General features: G+C 41.2%; 1 protein-coding gene across 4 annotated transcripts in view; it reads left to right on the plus strand.

The window, feature by feature from the left end:
- The window catches only part of LOC101743386 (acyl-CoA synthetase short-chain family member 3, mitochondrial), a 39,771-nt gene that overhangs the window by 5,563 nt on the left and 19,435 nt on the right, over positions 1-14,773 (plus strand). For 2 of the 4 annotated variants that reach the window (XM_021353530.3, XM_062669335.1), the window contains exons 2-3: positions 12,837-12,987; positions 13,858-14,002. In XM_021353530.3, the coding sequence (XP_021209205.1) occupies positions 12,837-12,987; positions 13,858-14,002 (296 nt within the window). Of the gene's footprint in view, positions 1-11,664; positions 11,960-12,836; positions 12,988-13,857; positions 14,003-14,773 lie in introns of those variants that run through there. The other 2 variants (XM_004923238.5, XM_062669334.1) reach the window with 2 other exon arrangements.

Here is a 14,773-nt window from a genome sequence, read left to right on the forward strand (position 1 = left end):
TCAAAGCTCTAAGGAAGCTTCCCAATTATTCGACAGAGTGCAACGTGGGCACTATCCGACTTCGGAGATGGTTTGGTGGGGTATTATTAGCTATGAAGGAGCGACTGGGCCATACTTTTGTGAAAAAGGTATCAAAACATCGGCACAAGTGTATCAAGATACCATTCTTGAGAAGGTAGTGAAGCCCCTTAACAACACCATGTTCAATAATCAAGAATGGTCCTTCCAGCAAGACTCGGCGCCAGGTCATAAAGCTCGATCTACGCAGTCATGGTTGGAAACGAACGTTTCGGACTTCATCAGAGCTGAAGACTGGCCGTCGTCTAGTCCCGATCTTAATCCGCTGGATTATGATTTATGGTCAGTTTTAGAGAGTACAGCTTGCTCTAAGCGCCATAATAATTTGGAGTCCCTAAAACAATCCGTACGATTGGCAGTGAAAATTTTTCCCATGAAAAGAGTGCGTGCTTCTATTGATAACTGGCCTCAACGTTTAAAGGACTGTATTGCAGCCAACGGAGACCACTTCGAATAAGCTTTTTATACTTTAAATTGTTTTATATTTATGTATTAAACTAACACACTGTAAAAGTAATAAATGTTATTTGCAATAATTTTTTTATTTATTTATTGTAACAGTATTTATGGCCAGACTAAGTATATGTCAGTGTATATAAGTATGTATGTATGTCTCTGGTATCCAAAACACATAGAATCCTAAATTAGGGCCAGATGACTGAGCGTGATTTGTTCCCAGTTATTATTATTATTATTACAACAACATCTTATTTTATGAATTGAAAGTAGAAATATGGTGTTTTCATACTTTACCGTCTACTTTTAACTACATTAATATAAGACCTTTGCTCCTGTCAAATTTAATAATTTCCAGTCAACGGGAAGCTCCCTATAAGTTGGGTAATGAGTGAGAAGGCATGGTTACATCTTTTGATTAGGTACGTCAACTTAAAGCTTTACTTTTCGTGACTCTTTTCCTTTTGTTATTTATTTCGATTTGGTATCTCTACCCTCTACCGAAAAAAGTACCGGCTTTGAGTGTCAAACCGATAGGCATACGATGAAGCGATCCTTTATAGGTTCCATATTTATTCTTATGACGACCGCAACCCTAAATACTAGAAAAACCTTGCAGCAAAAAATTAATATCATAAGAAAATAAGGTTTTACTGAGTTACGTCACATCTTAATGTTGTTTATAGTTATTAACATTTTAAATTAATTATAAAAATTTCCAACACAATTATGCCATGATTAATTTACTTTTATAGCGGTCAGAGTTGGTTACTACGCAGTACTAAGTAGCGACCTGTTTATAGTTAGAAGACACTAGTTTACCGTTAATAATTTTGAATGCCTGCTAAGCCCAAGCTCATCGGAGTAATCCGCGCATCTCTAGATTTTAGCGTTACTCCTGTTATTACAAGCAGAAGCATATTTAGCCCATGTGTCGCCCGTGTACAATCAATACCCTGGTGCCCTCTAGTGAGCACGCGGTCAAAATAGGTACAAATGTAACAGGTTCATTAAAAACCTTTATTACGGTTATTTTTATATTATAACGGTTATTTTATGGCACAACCATTTCTGACTTGAGGTAATGTCTTCATCATCGATCCTCTACAGCCCACTAAGTTTCTTAGCTCAACTTAGCTTAACTCTTCTTTCTTGAGGATCTTCTGAGTGGGTCGCTTTTCCGATCCGGCGGTAGATTCTGCGAAGCAGTGCTCTGGCTACACAGACACCGAACATGATGCTTTTCAACTTTAGTTTTCATTAGAATTTGTTTTCACAAAAACCCTAGAACAACTTTAGAGGACAGCAAAGTAATCGTTTTAATTATAATAATAATACGTGAAGCAAAAACTTTGTATCCCTTTTTACGAAAATTGCGCGGACGGAGGAGTATGAAATTTTTCACACTTATAGAGAATATAGAGATATGTCTGTTGTCGCCGTCTTCGGGGCCTCGAACAACGGGACCTGTCCCTCTTGTGGCTGCGCGTGGATCACGGGGGCTGTATCCAAATCTACGCGTGCCTGTACAGGTCCCACAGCAGTGATGCAGGTTCAGCTCTGTTTGAGCATGTGCAAGAGGGGACTAACCGCATGCTTGAGCAGTACCCATCTGCGGAGGTGGTGGTTCTTGGAGACTTTAACGTTCACCACCAAGAGTGGTTGGGGTCTAGAACCACTGACCTCCCGGGTCGGACTGCCTACGATTTCGCTTTAGCCTACGGCTTCTCCCAGCTGGTAACACAGCCCACCGGTGTCCCAGATATTGAGGGGCACGAACCTTCTTTGTTGGACCTTCTGCTGACCACGGATCCGGCCGGATACAGTGTGGTGGTCGACGCTCCGCTTGGATCGTCTGATCACTGCCTTATTCGTGCTGCCGTACCACTCTCTCGTCCTGGTCGTCGAACGACGACCGGGTATCGTAGAGTTTGGCGGTATATGTCAGCAGATTGGGATGGATTGCGTGAATTTTACGCATCCTACCCATGGGGGCGGTTCTGCTTTTCCTCTGCTGATCCTGACACCTGTGCGGACCGTCTTAAAGACGTGGTGCTCCGGGGGATGGAATTGTTTATTCCCTCCTCTGAAGTGCCCGTTGGGGGTCGCAGCAGACCCTGGTATAACAATGCCAGTAGGGATGCTGCACACCTCAAGCGGTCCGCATACGTGGCATGGGATAATGCCAGGAGATGTCGGGATCCTAACATCTCAGGGGAAAGGCGGAAATATAACGCCGCTTCCAGGTCCTACAAGAAGGTAATTGCCAAGGCGAAGTCGGAGCACGTTGCGAGAGTTGGCGAGCGATTAGAGAGCTATCCCTCCGGGAGCCGTGCTTTTTGGTCGCTCGCCAAAGCTGCAGAAGGAAACTTTTGCAGGTCTAGTCTCCCACCACTGCGCAAGTCCGATGACACTCTGGCCCACAGCGCGAAAGAGAAGGCTGACCTTCTGGTCAAACTCTTCGCCTCGAACTCGACTGTGGACGACGGGGGTGCCACACCACCGAACATCCTCCGGTGTGATAGCTCCCTGCCGGATATCTGCTTCACACAGTGTGCAGTTAGGCGGGAGCTCCGACTCCTGGACGTCCATAAGTCGAGTGGGCCAGACGGCATCCCCGCAGTGGTTCTGAAAACGTGCGCCCCTGAGCTGACACCTGCGCTAACGCGTTTGTATCGCCTCTCTTATTGCGCTAACAGGGTTCCGTCTTCATGGAAGACCGCCCACGTCCACCCTATCCCCAAGAAGGGTGACCGGTCGGACCCGTCGAGCTATAGGCCTATCGCGATAACTTCCTTGCTTTCCAAGGTGATGGAGCGAATAATAAATACACAACTCCTGAAGTATCTTAAGGATAGCCAGCTGATCAGTGACCGACAGTACGGTTTCCATCACGGTCGCTCAGCTGGCGATCTTCTTGTATACCTTACTCACAGGTGGGTTGAAGCCTTGGAGAGCAAGGGCGAGGCTCTTGCTGTGAGCCTTGATATCGCGAAGGCCTTCGACAGGGTCTGGCATAGGGCACTTCTATCGAAGCTACCATCTTACGGAATCCCCGAGGGTCTCTGCAAGTGGATCGCTAGCTTTTTGGATGGGCGGAGCATCACGGTCGTTGTAGACGGTGACTGTTCTGATACCATGACCATTAACGCTGGCGTTCCACAAGGTTCGGTGCTCTCCCCCACGCTTTTCATCCTGTACATCAATGACATGCTGTCTATTGATGGCATGCATTGCTATGCGGATGACAGCACGGGGGATGCGCGATATATCGGCCATCAGAGTCTCTCTCGGAGCGCGGTGCAAGAGAGACGATCAAAACTTGTGTCTGAAGTGGAGAACTCTCTGGGGCGAGTCTCCGAATGGGGTGAATTGAACTTGGTTCAATTCAACCCGATAAAGACACAAGTTTGCGCGTTCACTGCGAAGAAGGACCCCTTTGTCATGGCGCCGCAATTCCAAGGAGTATCCCTGCAACCTTCCGAGAGTATCGGGATACTTGGGGTCGACATTTCGAGCGATGTCCAGTTTCGGAGTCATTTGGAAGGCAAAGCCAACTTAGCGTCCAAAATGCTGGGAGTCCTCAACAGAGCAAAGCGGTACTTCACGCCTGGACAAAGACTTTTGCTTTATAAAGCACAAGTCAGGCCTCGCGTGGAGTACTGCTCCCATCTCTGGGCCGGGGCTCCCAAATACCAGCTTCTTCCACTTGACTCCATACAGATGAGGGCCGTTCGGATTGTCGATAATCCCATTCTCACGGATTGTTTGGAGCCTCTGGGTCTGCGGAGGGACTTCGGTTCCCTCTGTATTCTGTACCGTATGTTCCATGGGGAGTGCATGGGGAGGGAGGAATTGTTCGAGATGATACCGGCATCTCGTTTTTACCATCGCACCGCCCGCCACCGGAGTAGAGTTCATCCATACTACCTGGAGCCACTGCGGTCATCCACAGTGCGTTTCCAGAGATCTTTTTTGCCACGTACCATCCGGCTATGGAATGAGCTCCCCTCCACGGTGTTTCCCGAGCGCTATGACATGTCCTTCTTCAAACGAGGCTTGTGGAGAGTATTAAGCGGTAGGCGGCGGCTTGGCTCTGGCTCTTGGCTCAAAAAAAAACGATATAACAAGATTTCCCGATGCCCTTTTAAAAGCGCTCTTCATGCGAATTTCAGTCACAATAACATCTCAAATACCCTATCGAAATTAAAGAGAAAATCATCCATGTAGTTTTGAAACAGCCATTTATACAATCAAGGTCAAGATCTCCGTTTGCTTTCAAACAATTTTATTGACACAAATGGAAGGGTGACTGGTAATGTATCACGTACACCAGAATATCGCAAACTATCATTATAAATTATATCGCGTCTTTGTATATTGAAGAAAAAATATTTGGCATTTTATTTTTATTAAATCTATATATATCTATATATTAATACGTGAAGCAAAAACTTTGTATCCCTTTTTACGAAATATGCGCGGACGGAGGAGTATGAAATTTTCCATACTTATAGAGAAAATAGAGAAGAAGTGCAAAATGCTAATTTTTTTTTTAAATTATGCATAAAAAATACATTAAATCAATAAAGAAAACATTACACACACTACATGCCATGTATTTGACGCACACACGCATGCATACTATTTATTGTCAAACTTTTGTTCTTGGCGTCTGTTGTCAAATTGAGAAATATTGTTTGTCTTTGTTAATATTTTTTATAGTAGCGAAATTTGTGATTATAGAAGTATAAAATATAATCATAATAGTGTACAAACGTTCAATTCCAATTAATTATAGTCGAATTTCGACTACTGCGGGACCTCTAGTCGTTTTAATTATGTTATAATAATATACTGGCCACAAACATAATTAAATATGTTTTTTGAGTGTTGTTTATTCCAGTTCAATTTGTTTTTATTGACTATTTATTTGTTGTCATTAAGGATTCTCAATAGTGTTCGCACGGTGTCCCCATATATTTACTGGTGGTAGGACCTCTTGTAAGTCTGCACAGGTAGGTACCACCATCTTGCCTATTTCTGCCGTGAAGCAGTAATGCGTTTCGGTTTGAAGGGCGGGGCAGCCGTTGTAACTATACTATGATCTTAGAACTTATATCTCAAGGTAGGTGGCGGCATTTACGTTGTAGATGTCTATGGGCTCCGGTAACCACTTAACACCAGGTGGGCTGTAAGCTCGTCCACCCACCTAACCAATAAAAAAAAGTAAAGACGGTAACACTAAGTTATGATAATAGATCACTTTGCATATAAGCGTAACTGGGTAATTTTGCAATAAGTAAATACTGCTTAAGATCTTACACCGAAAGGTTTAAGTAGCAAGTCAAATTAAAAAAATATATTTAAACCGTTTATCCCTATCGGTATATTAGGACAAGGTAATAAAGTTAATTCGTAGTTAGCGGTCCTTTACTTGCGTGCAAGTTTTAAAGTTAGAAGTAAATAAAAACGTGTTTAAATTTAATTAAATGTTGAGTACAAAAATCATTTTTCAATCTTTTTTTTTTTTTTCAATTGAAATAAACGGGCAAAAACCAAATTAAGAACTTGTTTTTCAATTGACGATTAAAATGAGAATTAAATTTAAATTATTACTATTCACCAAATTAATAAACTTAGTTGGCATTATCTTGTACACAATTTTTTGCGTTCCTCTAAATTTTTTCATGAGTATATTTACATTGATATAAATGATTCAGTATTTTTTTGTACAGCCAAACATCAACCAATACATCTACAAATACACACTAAGCAAAAGTTACTTATTTTATCAAATTTTTTTCATTTTCACGTAAATAAAAAAAAATATTTAAAAAAACATACGTTAAAAACGCACATTTCGCCTTTTCGCATTAAAAGTGTACAATTTCCAAAAATATTCGAAATTGAGTTAATATGCGTAAACATTTGGTATCACCAGTGTTTTTCTCAAAAATACTGTCAAAAGAGCGTAGTTAACTTTTTTTTTTAGTTTACCTATGTTTTTACTACTATTAACAAAATTAATACATAATTTTATCTTACTTTAAAAGATACATAATGTAACTGGTAAAAATTAAAAAACAAATGTTACAAAGATGATTAATATTAAAAATATTACGTGTAAAACCTTTAAAACACTCCTGTAAAATTTGTAAGTTTTGAGATTGTACAGTTTTAATGCGAGAATACGATTTTTCAACGCACAATCAAATTAAACAATAATATTGTTCACATGTGTCTTTATATCTTCCTGTCCGTTTTTGTGTCTTCCGTACAGATGCATTATTTTAAAACCCGGAGAATCCAGGAGCAATTGTAAAATGCTTAAGTTTTTTACTTCACTCGCCCGGCTTCTCGTTAAATCTTTCTCGACATATGAATCCATGTTGTGCTGATTCTTATCCAACTCAAATTGAATCTTGTGATCCGTTTGATTGTCATTGACGTAATTCAAAAGGTAGTTTTTGAAATAACTCAGTAGATTGTTCTCTAGATCAACCTTCCCTTCGATTTGGACTTTATATTGATTTGACAGCTGTAACACTGTGAATGTAAATTAGATTTATAGGTATTACTGTTTGATTATCTGAAATTGGTTATGTAAAGGAGCCAAGTGCAAGAGGATCAACGTTTGCAATCTTCAAAATAAATGCGTATTTCGACTCTGCTCACTAAATTGAGACCTGTGTCATTAGTGCGAGTTTTTTAACGCTCTCGATAGCGTAAAAGTTAACTCAAATTTGTATGCAGATCTAACAACGCCGCTAACAGGCAATCGTAGGTGAACGTTCCAACTCCCTACAAATTTTAGTTAACTTTTGCGCTATCGAGAACGTTTAAATACTCACACTAAGTACACCAACCTCACGTCTCCCGTAGCCGCTAACCCCTGCTTTGGTTATCTTCACGAAACATCCTGGCTATTTCTATCAAAACGAAATCATTGTGGTTCGAAGGGATACTTGTTATGAAGTCGTCGTGGCCTAACAGATAAGAAGTCCGGTGCATTCGTGTTGAGCGATGCACCTTTTTCTAATGAAATACGTACTCAACAAATGTTCACGATTGATTTCCACGGTGAAGGAATAACATCGTGTAATAAAAATGAAACCCGCAAAATTATAATTTGCGTAATCACTGGTGGTAGGACCTCTTGTGAGTCCGCACGGGTAGGTACCACCACCCCGCCTATTTCCGCCGTGAAGCAGTAATGCGTTTCGGTTCGAAGGGTGGGGTAGCCGTTGTAACTATACTGAGACCTTAGAACTTATATCTCGAGGTGGGTGGCGCATTTACGTTGTAGATGTCTATGGGCTCCAGTAACCACTTAACACCAGGTGGGCTGTGAGCTCGTTCATCCATCTAAGCAATAAAAAAAAAAATCCACGCTGAAGGAATAACATCGTGTAATAAAAATGAAACCCGCAAAATTATAATTTGTGTAATTACTGGTGGTAGGACCTCTTGTGAGTCCGCGCGAGTGGGTTCCACCACCCTGGCTATTTCTGCCGTGAAGCAGTAATGCGTTTCGGTTTGAAGGGGCAGCCGTTGTAACTATACTTATATCTCAAGGTGGGTGGCGCATTTACGTTGTGGATGTCTATGGGCTCCAGTAACCACTTAACACCAGGTGGGCTGCGAGCCCGTCCACCCATCTAAGCAACAAAAAAAAAATTGCATTGGAAATTTCACATCCAACAGTACAGTACACGCCAAGCACGAAAATCTATCGAATTCCTTATGTAAATGTATCGATTACCCGATACGAAGGATCATTACGTTAAATGTTAGCACTCGATAACCAGCCTTCGAGATTTACGTCACCGTATGTTAAAACAATTTTCGTGCTCTCGATTATAAGTTTCGAGTTTCGATAACGTGACGATACGATTGCGAAACGGAAGTAAGTTTTTTTTTCCTACCTAAGCTGATGATCTACTAGAGAGACTATATCAGCGTAACCTTAACTAGTAGGTGAGCTTACGGGGCTCAAACCTGACGATGTTGCTAGCACGAACCCTAGCAAGAGCCGTACTTCGCAGAATCTACCAGCGAATCGGAAACGCGACCCACTGAGAAGATCCGGCGAGAAACTCAGTGGGCTGTGTCTGAGGGTTAATTTACTCGTCGAGCCCTTCGTCGCAAGCGACGGATTCGACGAGTACGGTGACCGGTGCTTGAGGTACCTAAAAGTACCGTTAGTGGAACGGGAGGATCCTAAATGACGTGTTTGGGGCGACGTCGACTGCTTTCCATTCTGTCCGCAGGATCGGGAATGTAGTTACGCCGGTAACTACATACGGCCACGATGAGAGGGTTCTCGTGTCGTGCCGCTTTATCGAAGTGGGAAAGTAAGTAAATTCATTCGTGCTGCTGAAATAAATTATTTTTACGGACGGTAGGGGCGCTGTTTAAATCCTTTAAATACATTTTCTCTCGATAGCGATACGAATACTTTTTCGATAGTCATTCGTACTGGCCTCGTTGTTATCATAAATTCTCTATTGGCTTCCGCTTGTTCTTTTTTTTTTTGTTTAGATGGGTGGAAGAGCTCACAGCCCACCTGGTTTTAAGTGGTTACTGGAGCCCATAGACATCCACAACGTAAATGCGCCACCCACCTTGAGATATAAGTTCTAAGGTTTCAAGTATAGTTACAACGGCTGCCCCACCCTTCAAACCGAAACGCATTACTGCTTCACGGCAGAAATAGGCAGGGTGGTGGTACCCACCCGCGCGGACTCACAAGAGGTCCTACCAATAAGTTCCCACTTCCATTAATAAGTTGCGATAAAAAAAAAGAGAAAAAAAATACTCACAGCACATTAGGCACACTGCGCGTAACATTTTCTCGTTTAGATTTTAATTTCACGATTTCATAAAATTTGTTGATTATAATTTGATAATTTTTAGTGTTAATTTGTTTACGTTTATTGGATTTTAATTTCCGTAGACGTATCGACAAATTAATGGCCCATTCATTCATACCGTGGATACCATGGATGGCACAAGTGGAATAGCGCACAACCATATTTTTAATATCTACAATAACTGCGTTAGATGATTGTGGAATATTGTGAACATCAACGATTTTTACTTCGTACTACTCCTTTTTTTATTGCCTTTGTAGGCAGACGGGCCGTAAGCCCACCTGATGGTGAGTGGTTACCGTCGCCCATGGACCTCAGCAAGGACAAAGCCAAGCCGCTGCCTGCCGTTAAGTGCTCTCCACAAGCCTCGTTTAAAAAAGGACATGACATAGCGCTCGGAAAACACCGTAGAGGGGAACTCATTCCAAAGTCGGATGGTACGTGGCAAAAAAGATCTCTGGAAATGCCCTGTGGATGAACGTAGTGATTCCAGGTAGTATGAGTGAACTTTATTCCACTTTATTCCATTAGAGGCCACCTGTTTATTTAACAAAATCGTCCACAGTACTACTGAGCGCTGTGACATATTTTTTTTCAATTGTGGTTTGATAACAATGGTGAGCGGTACCCTGCAGTTCAGCTGTGCTCCTATCATTGCTGATGCCCATGGGTTAAGGCCGCAAATATAAAACCCTATTCTGCCAACATACTCTGCAAGTTTAAATTTTTAAGTCCGTGTGAATGGCAGTAAGAACGTTTATAAGCAAAGCTAAGATTTTCCTTTCCACATACTTAATCCTTCGACAAGGAGCTCTCGCTTGAAGATGGTAAGCAAAAGGAAGCAAGTAAAGATGGTTAGGTTCATAAAGCGTCGATAATTTTAGGAAATTTTAAGTATCTAATTCTAATTATAATTTATGGGTTCGCTAAACGCATTAAAAGGATTAAATTCAAACATTCACGAGATGACTCTTCTGTGTGCTTAGTGCGAGTTTTTTAACGTTCTCGATAGCGTAAAAGTTAACGCAAATTTGTATGGAGTACTATGGAGTTGGAACATTTGGCTACGTTTTCCGCTAGGGGCGCTGTTCCAACTGTATACAAATTTGAGTTAACTTTTACGCTATCGAAAACGTTAAAAAACTCGCACTAAGCACACTGTTGTCAAAAACTCGAGGAAATTATTGCACAATATACGGAAAGATTTATGTGGTCCTATTCTGTTATGGCCTCTTTCCTTATACAACTTTATTAGAGTCTTACGAATATTTATTACAATTCCGTCTAAATCTGCGGCAAAGCAGTCGAGCTGCCCGTTTGGAAAAGTGGTAGGCGGTATACAATGAAAATACGTCTCCGACCTAATCTCAAAGTTGACGGCTTCCAAACACGGCATACGACACCAGATAGGCCGGTTTGTTTAGGTTTTTTTTATTGCTTAAATGGGTGGACAAGCTCATAGCCCATGGTGTTAAGTGGTTGTTGGAGCCCATTTACAACGTAAATGCGCCACCCACCTTGAGAGATAAATTCTTAGGTCTCAATGTAGTTACAACGGCTGCCCCACCCTTCAAACCGAAACGCATTACTGCTTCACGACAGAAATAGGCGGGGCGGCGGTACCTACCCGTGCGAAGTCACAAGAGGTCCCACCACCACGTACATTCTCAATAATAATGAAAGAAAAATTATGAATTCATTATTAAAATCTATATATATATAAAAATGAATTGCTGTTCGTTAGTCTCGCTAAAACCCGAGAACGGCTGGACCGATTTGGCTAATTTTGGTCTTAAATTATTTGTGGAAGTCCAGAGAAGGTTTAAAAGGTAAATAAAAAAATGCTCGGAATTAAATAAAAATAACAATTTGGTTTTTCCTTTGATGTGTCCCCCGTCGGACGGATTCCTTTTGTTTTTTTATAAGTTTATTTAATATAAAAGTTTAGGTCTTTTATTTATCGATTGAGGCACTACGAAGTCTGCCGGGTCAACTAGTTTTATATAAAAGTTTAGGTCTTTTATTTACCGATTGAAGCACTATGAAGTTGCCGGGTCAGCTATTTAAAAATAAATTATTGTTCGTAAAAGACGTCAAATAAAGAATCAGGAGACTGAATATTTCATATGTCATTGTCGAAACGTTATAACTATACAAAAGAAAAGCACAATACTTGTTTTATCGGTAGTAAGTAATCTCGAAATTTGTCTTTTTAGCGCGCTGCGTCAGTTGCGAGTCGTTCAATAATTCATTCTTTTCGGGATCACAGGTCCCTAATTGAAATGTATATTAGTCGGGATTGTGGTACGCGCATCTATAATACAAATGAGGCAGTTCCAAAAAGAACGATACGACGGAAACACGACAATTGAAATTTGAAAAAAATATTTATTTAATTTTTTTGGTTTCTGCCTTCGGCTCATTTTTCGGTTTTAAAATGCACCAGCAAAATGAAGTTGGCAACAAAATCGAGAAAAGCAAGTTTGAGTCGTCAATTAGTGAGCTTAAAAAGAAGACTTTCGTTTCGGCGGCCGACATCGAATGCTATAGTGAGTAGAACGGGACAAGTCAAAATGCACCTTAGATCAACACTACTGAAGCACAATTTAGTAATTCGTTTTAATGTGAAGACTTTTTTGTTTTCGATGATTGATGATGAGTGATGATTTTCGATCGATTTAAAAAAAGAACACCTTTAGTTTAGGTCACTATTTATTTCAATTGTTATATAATGTATCGATCTAGCCAATAAATAAAACTGTGGAACTGTAATTACTATAATGCATAATTTATTTGAAAAATATTGTCAAAATAGTCAAGTTGCGGGCCACGCGGAGGACGTTTAAAAACAATGAAATTATAGTTTATGAACGTTTATTCTGCACCAAATCTGACTTAAGACTAACTTATTATTAATTTTAATCTAACGGTAAGGGCATCGGACCACCGGTCCGGCGGATGGCGTCGTCTGCGAGTTTGACAATTCAGCAGTTGAGCTCGCCGAAGATCTGCCTTTGCATACTTGCGTCAGCACAGGTGCCCGACGTAACTACATTGTTTATTGTTATTCTTTATCAGAAAACCGTAACCCAATAAACGGAAAGCATTCCTCATTTACGAAGACGAAGTATAATGGCTCGTTGTTAGGTTGTGAACCCGTAATCTAAAACGAAGCTAGCAGGAGGGTAACTACTCGCGTTTCACTGAACCGAGAACTGTACGCGTCGGGAGAGTTTTATTTGGATTACATTGCGTGTCATTGAAAAGTTCAGAAAATCGATTTTTAAATTATGTCAGGACTCATCACGCATCATTAGTCTACGTTTTCAAGAATCCGACACCTGGTTTTTTCAATTTCTTCAGACTTTTCTATCTATCTATCCAACATTCCCACCAAAAAAATAAGATAAGACCTTTTTGATTCAGACGTATGTGGGACAACGCCTGAGTACGAAAAGGCCCAGCAGAGGTCGTTGAACGACCCTGAAGGGTTCTGGAGCGAAGTCGGATCGGAACTCGAGTGGACAAAGCCATGGGATCGAGTTCTAGATGACAGTAACGCGCCGTTCACGAAATGGTAAATCTATTTGTTAGAATTTTTATATGGTTTGACTGGTGCGGTATTGTATTAGTCCGTCCCTTAGAAGGTGATTACCGTGCACTAAGGTCCTTTTATCCGACCGCGACGGGGCAACGCAAAGCCGCCGTCACCCAAAACATGTCTTGTCGGATCCTCGGATTCACACTCGGTGCTTTTGGGTCTCACCTGCACCGGTCGCCGTCCTCGTCGAGCTCGTCGATTACGATGAAGAGTTCTAGAGCGAACTAGCCTGTAGACACAGCCCACTGAGTTTCCTGCCGGATCTTCTCAGGGTCGCCGGGTCGCGATTCCGATCCGGTGGTAGATTCTATGAAGCACTATTCTTGCTAGGGCTAGTGTTAGCAAATTCTCTCAGGTTGAGTCCGTGAGCTCACCTACCCGTCCGGGCGTAGACGGAATAGCCTTTTTGGCTACCAGCTAATAGGTAGGGGTAAAAAAAATCCTTTTATAAACGGCGCTGTATCTTTCTTGATGGAGGACGTATTATAGCTATGTCCAGCAGTGAGAAAGGATTGGATTTTTTTTATTTTTTGTTTTATTGCTTAGATGGGTGGACGAGCTCACAGCCCACCTGGTGTTAAGTGGTTACTGCAGCCCATAGACATCTATAACGTAGATGCGCCACCCATTTTGAGATATAAGTTCCAAGGTCTCGAGTATAGTTACAACGGCGGCCCCACCCTTCAAACCGAAACGCATTACTCACGGTAGAAATAGACAGGGTGATGGTGACTACCCGCGCGTACTCACAAGAGGTCCTACCACCAGTACTGACAAGAGTTCCTACCACCAGGCTGTTTTAAAATCTGCCTAGTTCTGTTTTGTATAGTGTGTGTTATTTGTAAGGTGGGTCGGCGGAGAAATGTCGGTATGTTACAACGCGGTGGACCGACACGTGGTCAATGGAAGAGGCGAGCAGTTCGCTTTGGTTCACGACTCGCCACTCACTGACACCGCCAGGAAAATCTCTTACAATGAGCTAAAAGATCAGGTAAGCGTCTTCAACTTTCGCCTTGTAATGCTTAGGTGTAACAATACCTTGGAAACACCTTCTCTATTCTATTGATTCTATTCATTCATTCCTATTTTCATCAATCCAATTTCGAGTAGTCCAGTTTCTAGTTTAATCAACGTCAATTTTCTTTATCCATGTAACACTATGACTTTATGGTCTAACCTCACGTTTTTTATTGTAATTATATTATTTCCGACATTGCGTATAATTTACAGTTTTCGTGGTCACAGATTCGAAACATTGGAAATAATATAATTATGTTTAAAAAAACGCGCTTATATATTGAATAGTCTGATATTGTTTAGGTCCTAATTACACGCGGCATTTATGACGGCCGGCCTATATTAAATTACCACAGGTGTCCATCAACACCAGAACGTTAAAGTCTTAATTAAAAACAACGGCCTTAATAAACCCACAAGAAAAACGCATTTTTACCCCCACGGTAAAATGATCGGAGGCCCTACCATCAGTAATTCTTTCTATTAATACGTGAAGAACAAACTTTGTACTCCTCTTTTACGAAAATTGCGCGGACGGCGGAATATGAAATTTCCTTCCTTTTGCTTCACACTTATACCTATATATATAGTGAAGGAGTGCAAAATGTATTTTTTTTATTTGTACATAAAAAATAACATTAAATCAATAAAAAAACATTACACACACTGCCATGTATTTGACACACACATGCATATATACTCTTTTGTTCATTGTTAAAATCTGTGGTCAAATTGAGACGAGCTT

Source organism: Bombyx mori, chromosome 7 (assembly GCF_030269925.1).
Source record: "Bombyx mori chromosome 7, ASM3026992v2".
Taxonomy (NCBI): Eukaryota; Metazoa; Arthropoda; class Insecta; order Lepidoptera; family Bombycidae; genus Bombyx; species Bombyx mori.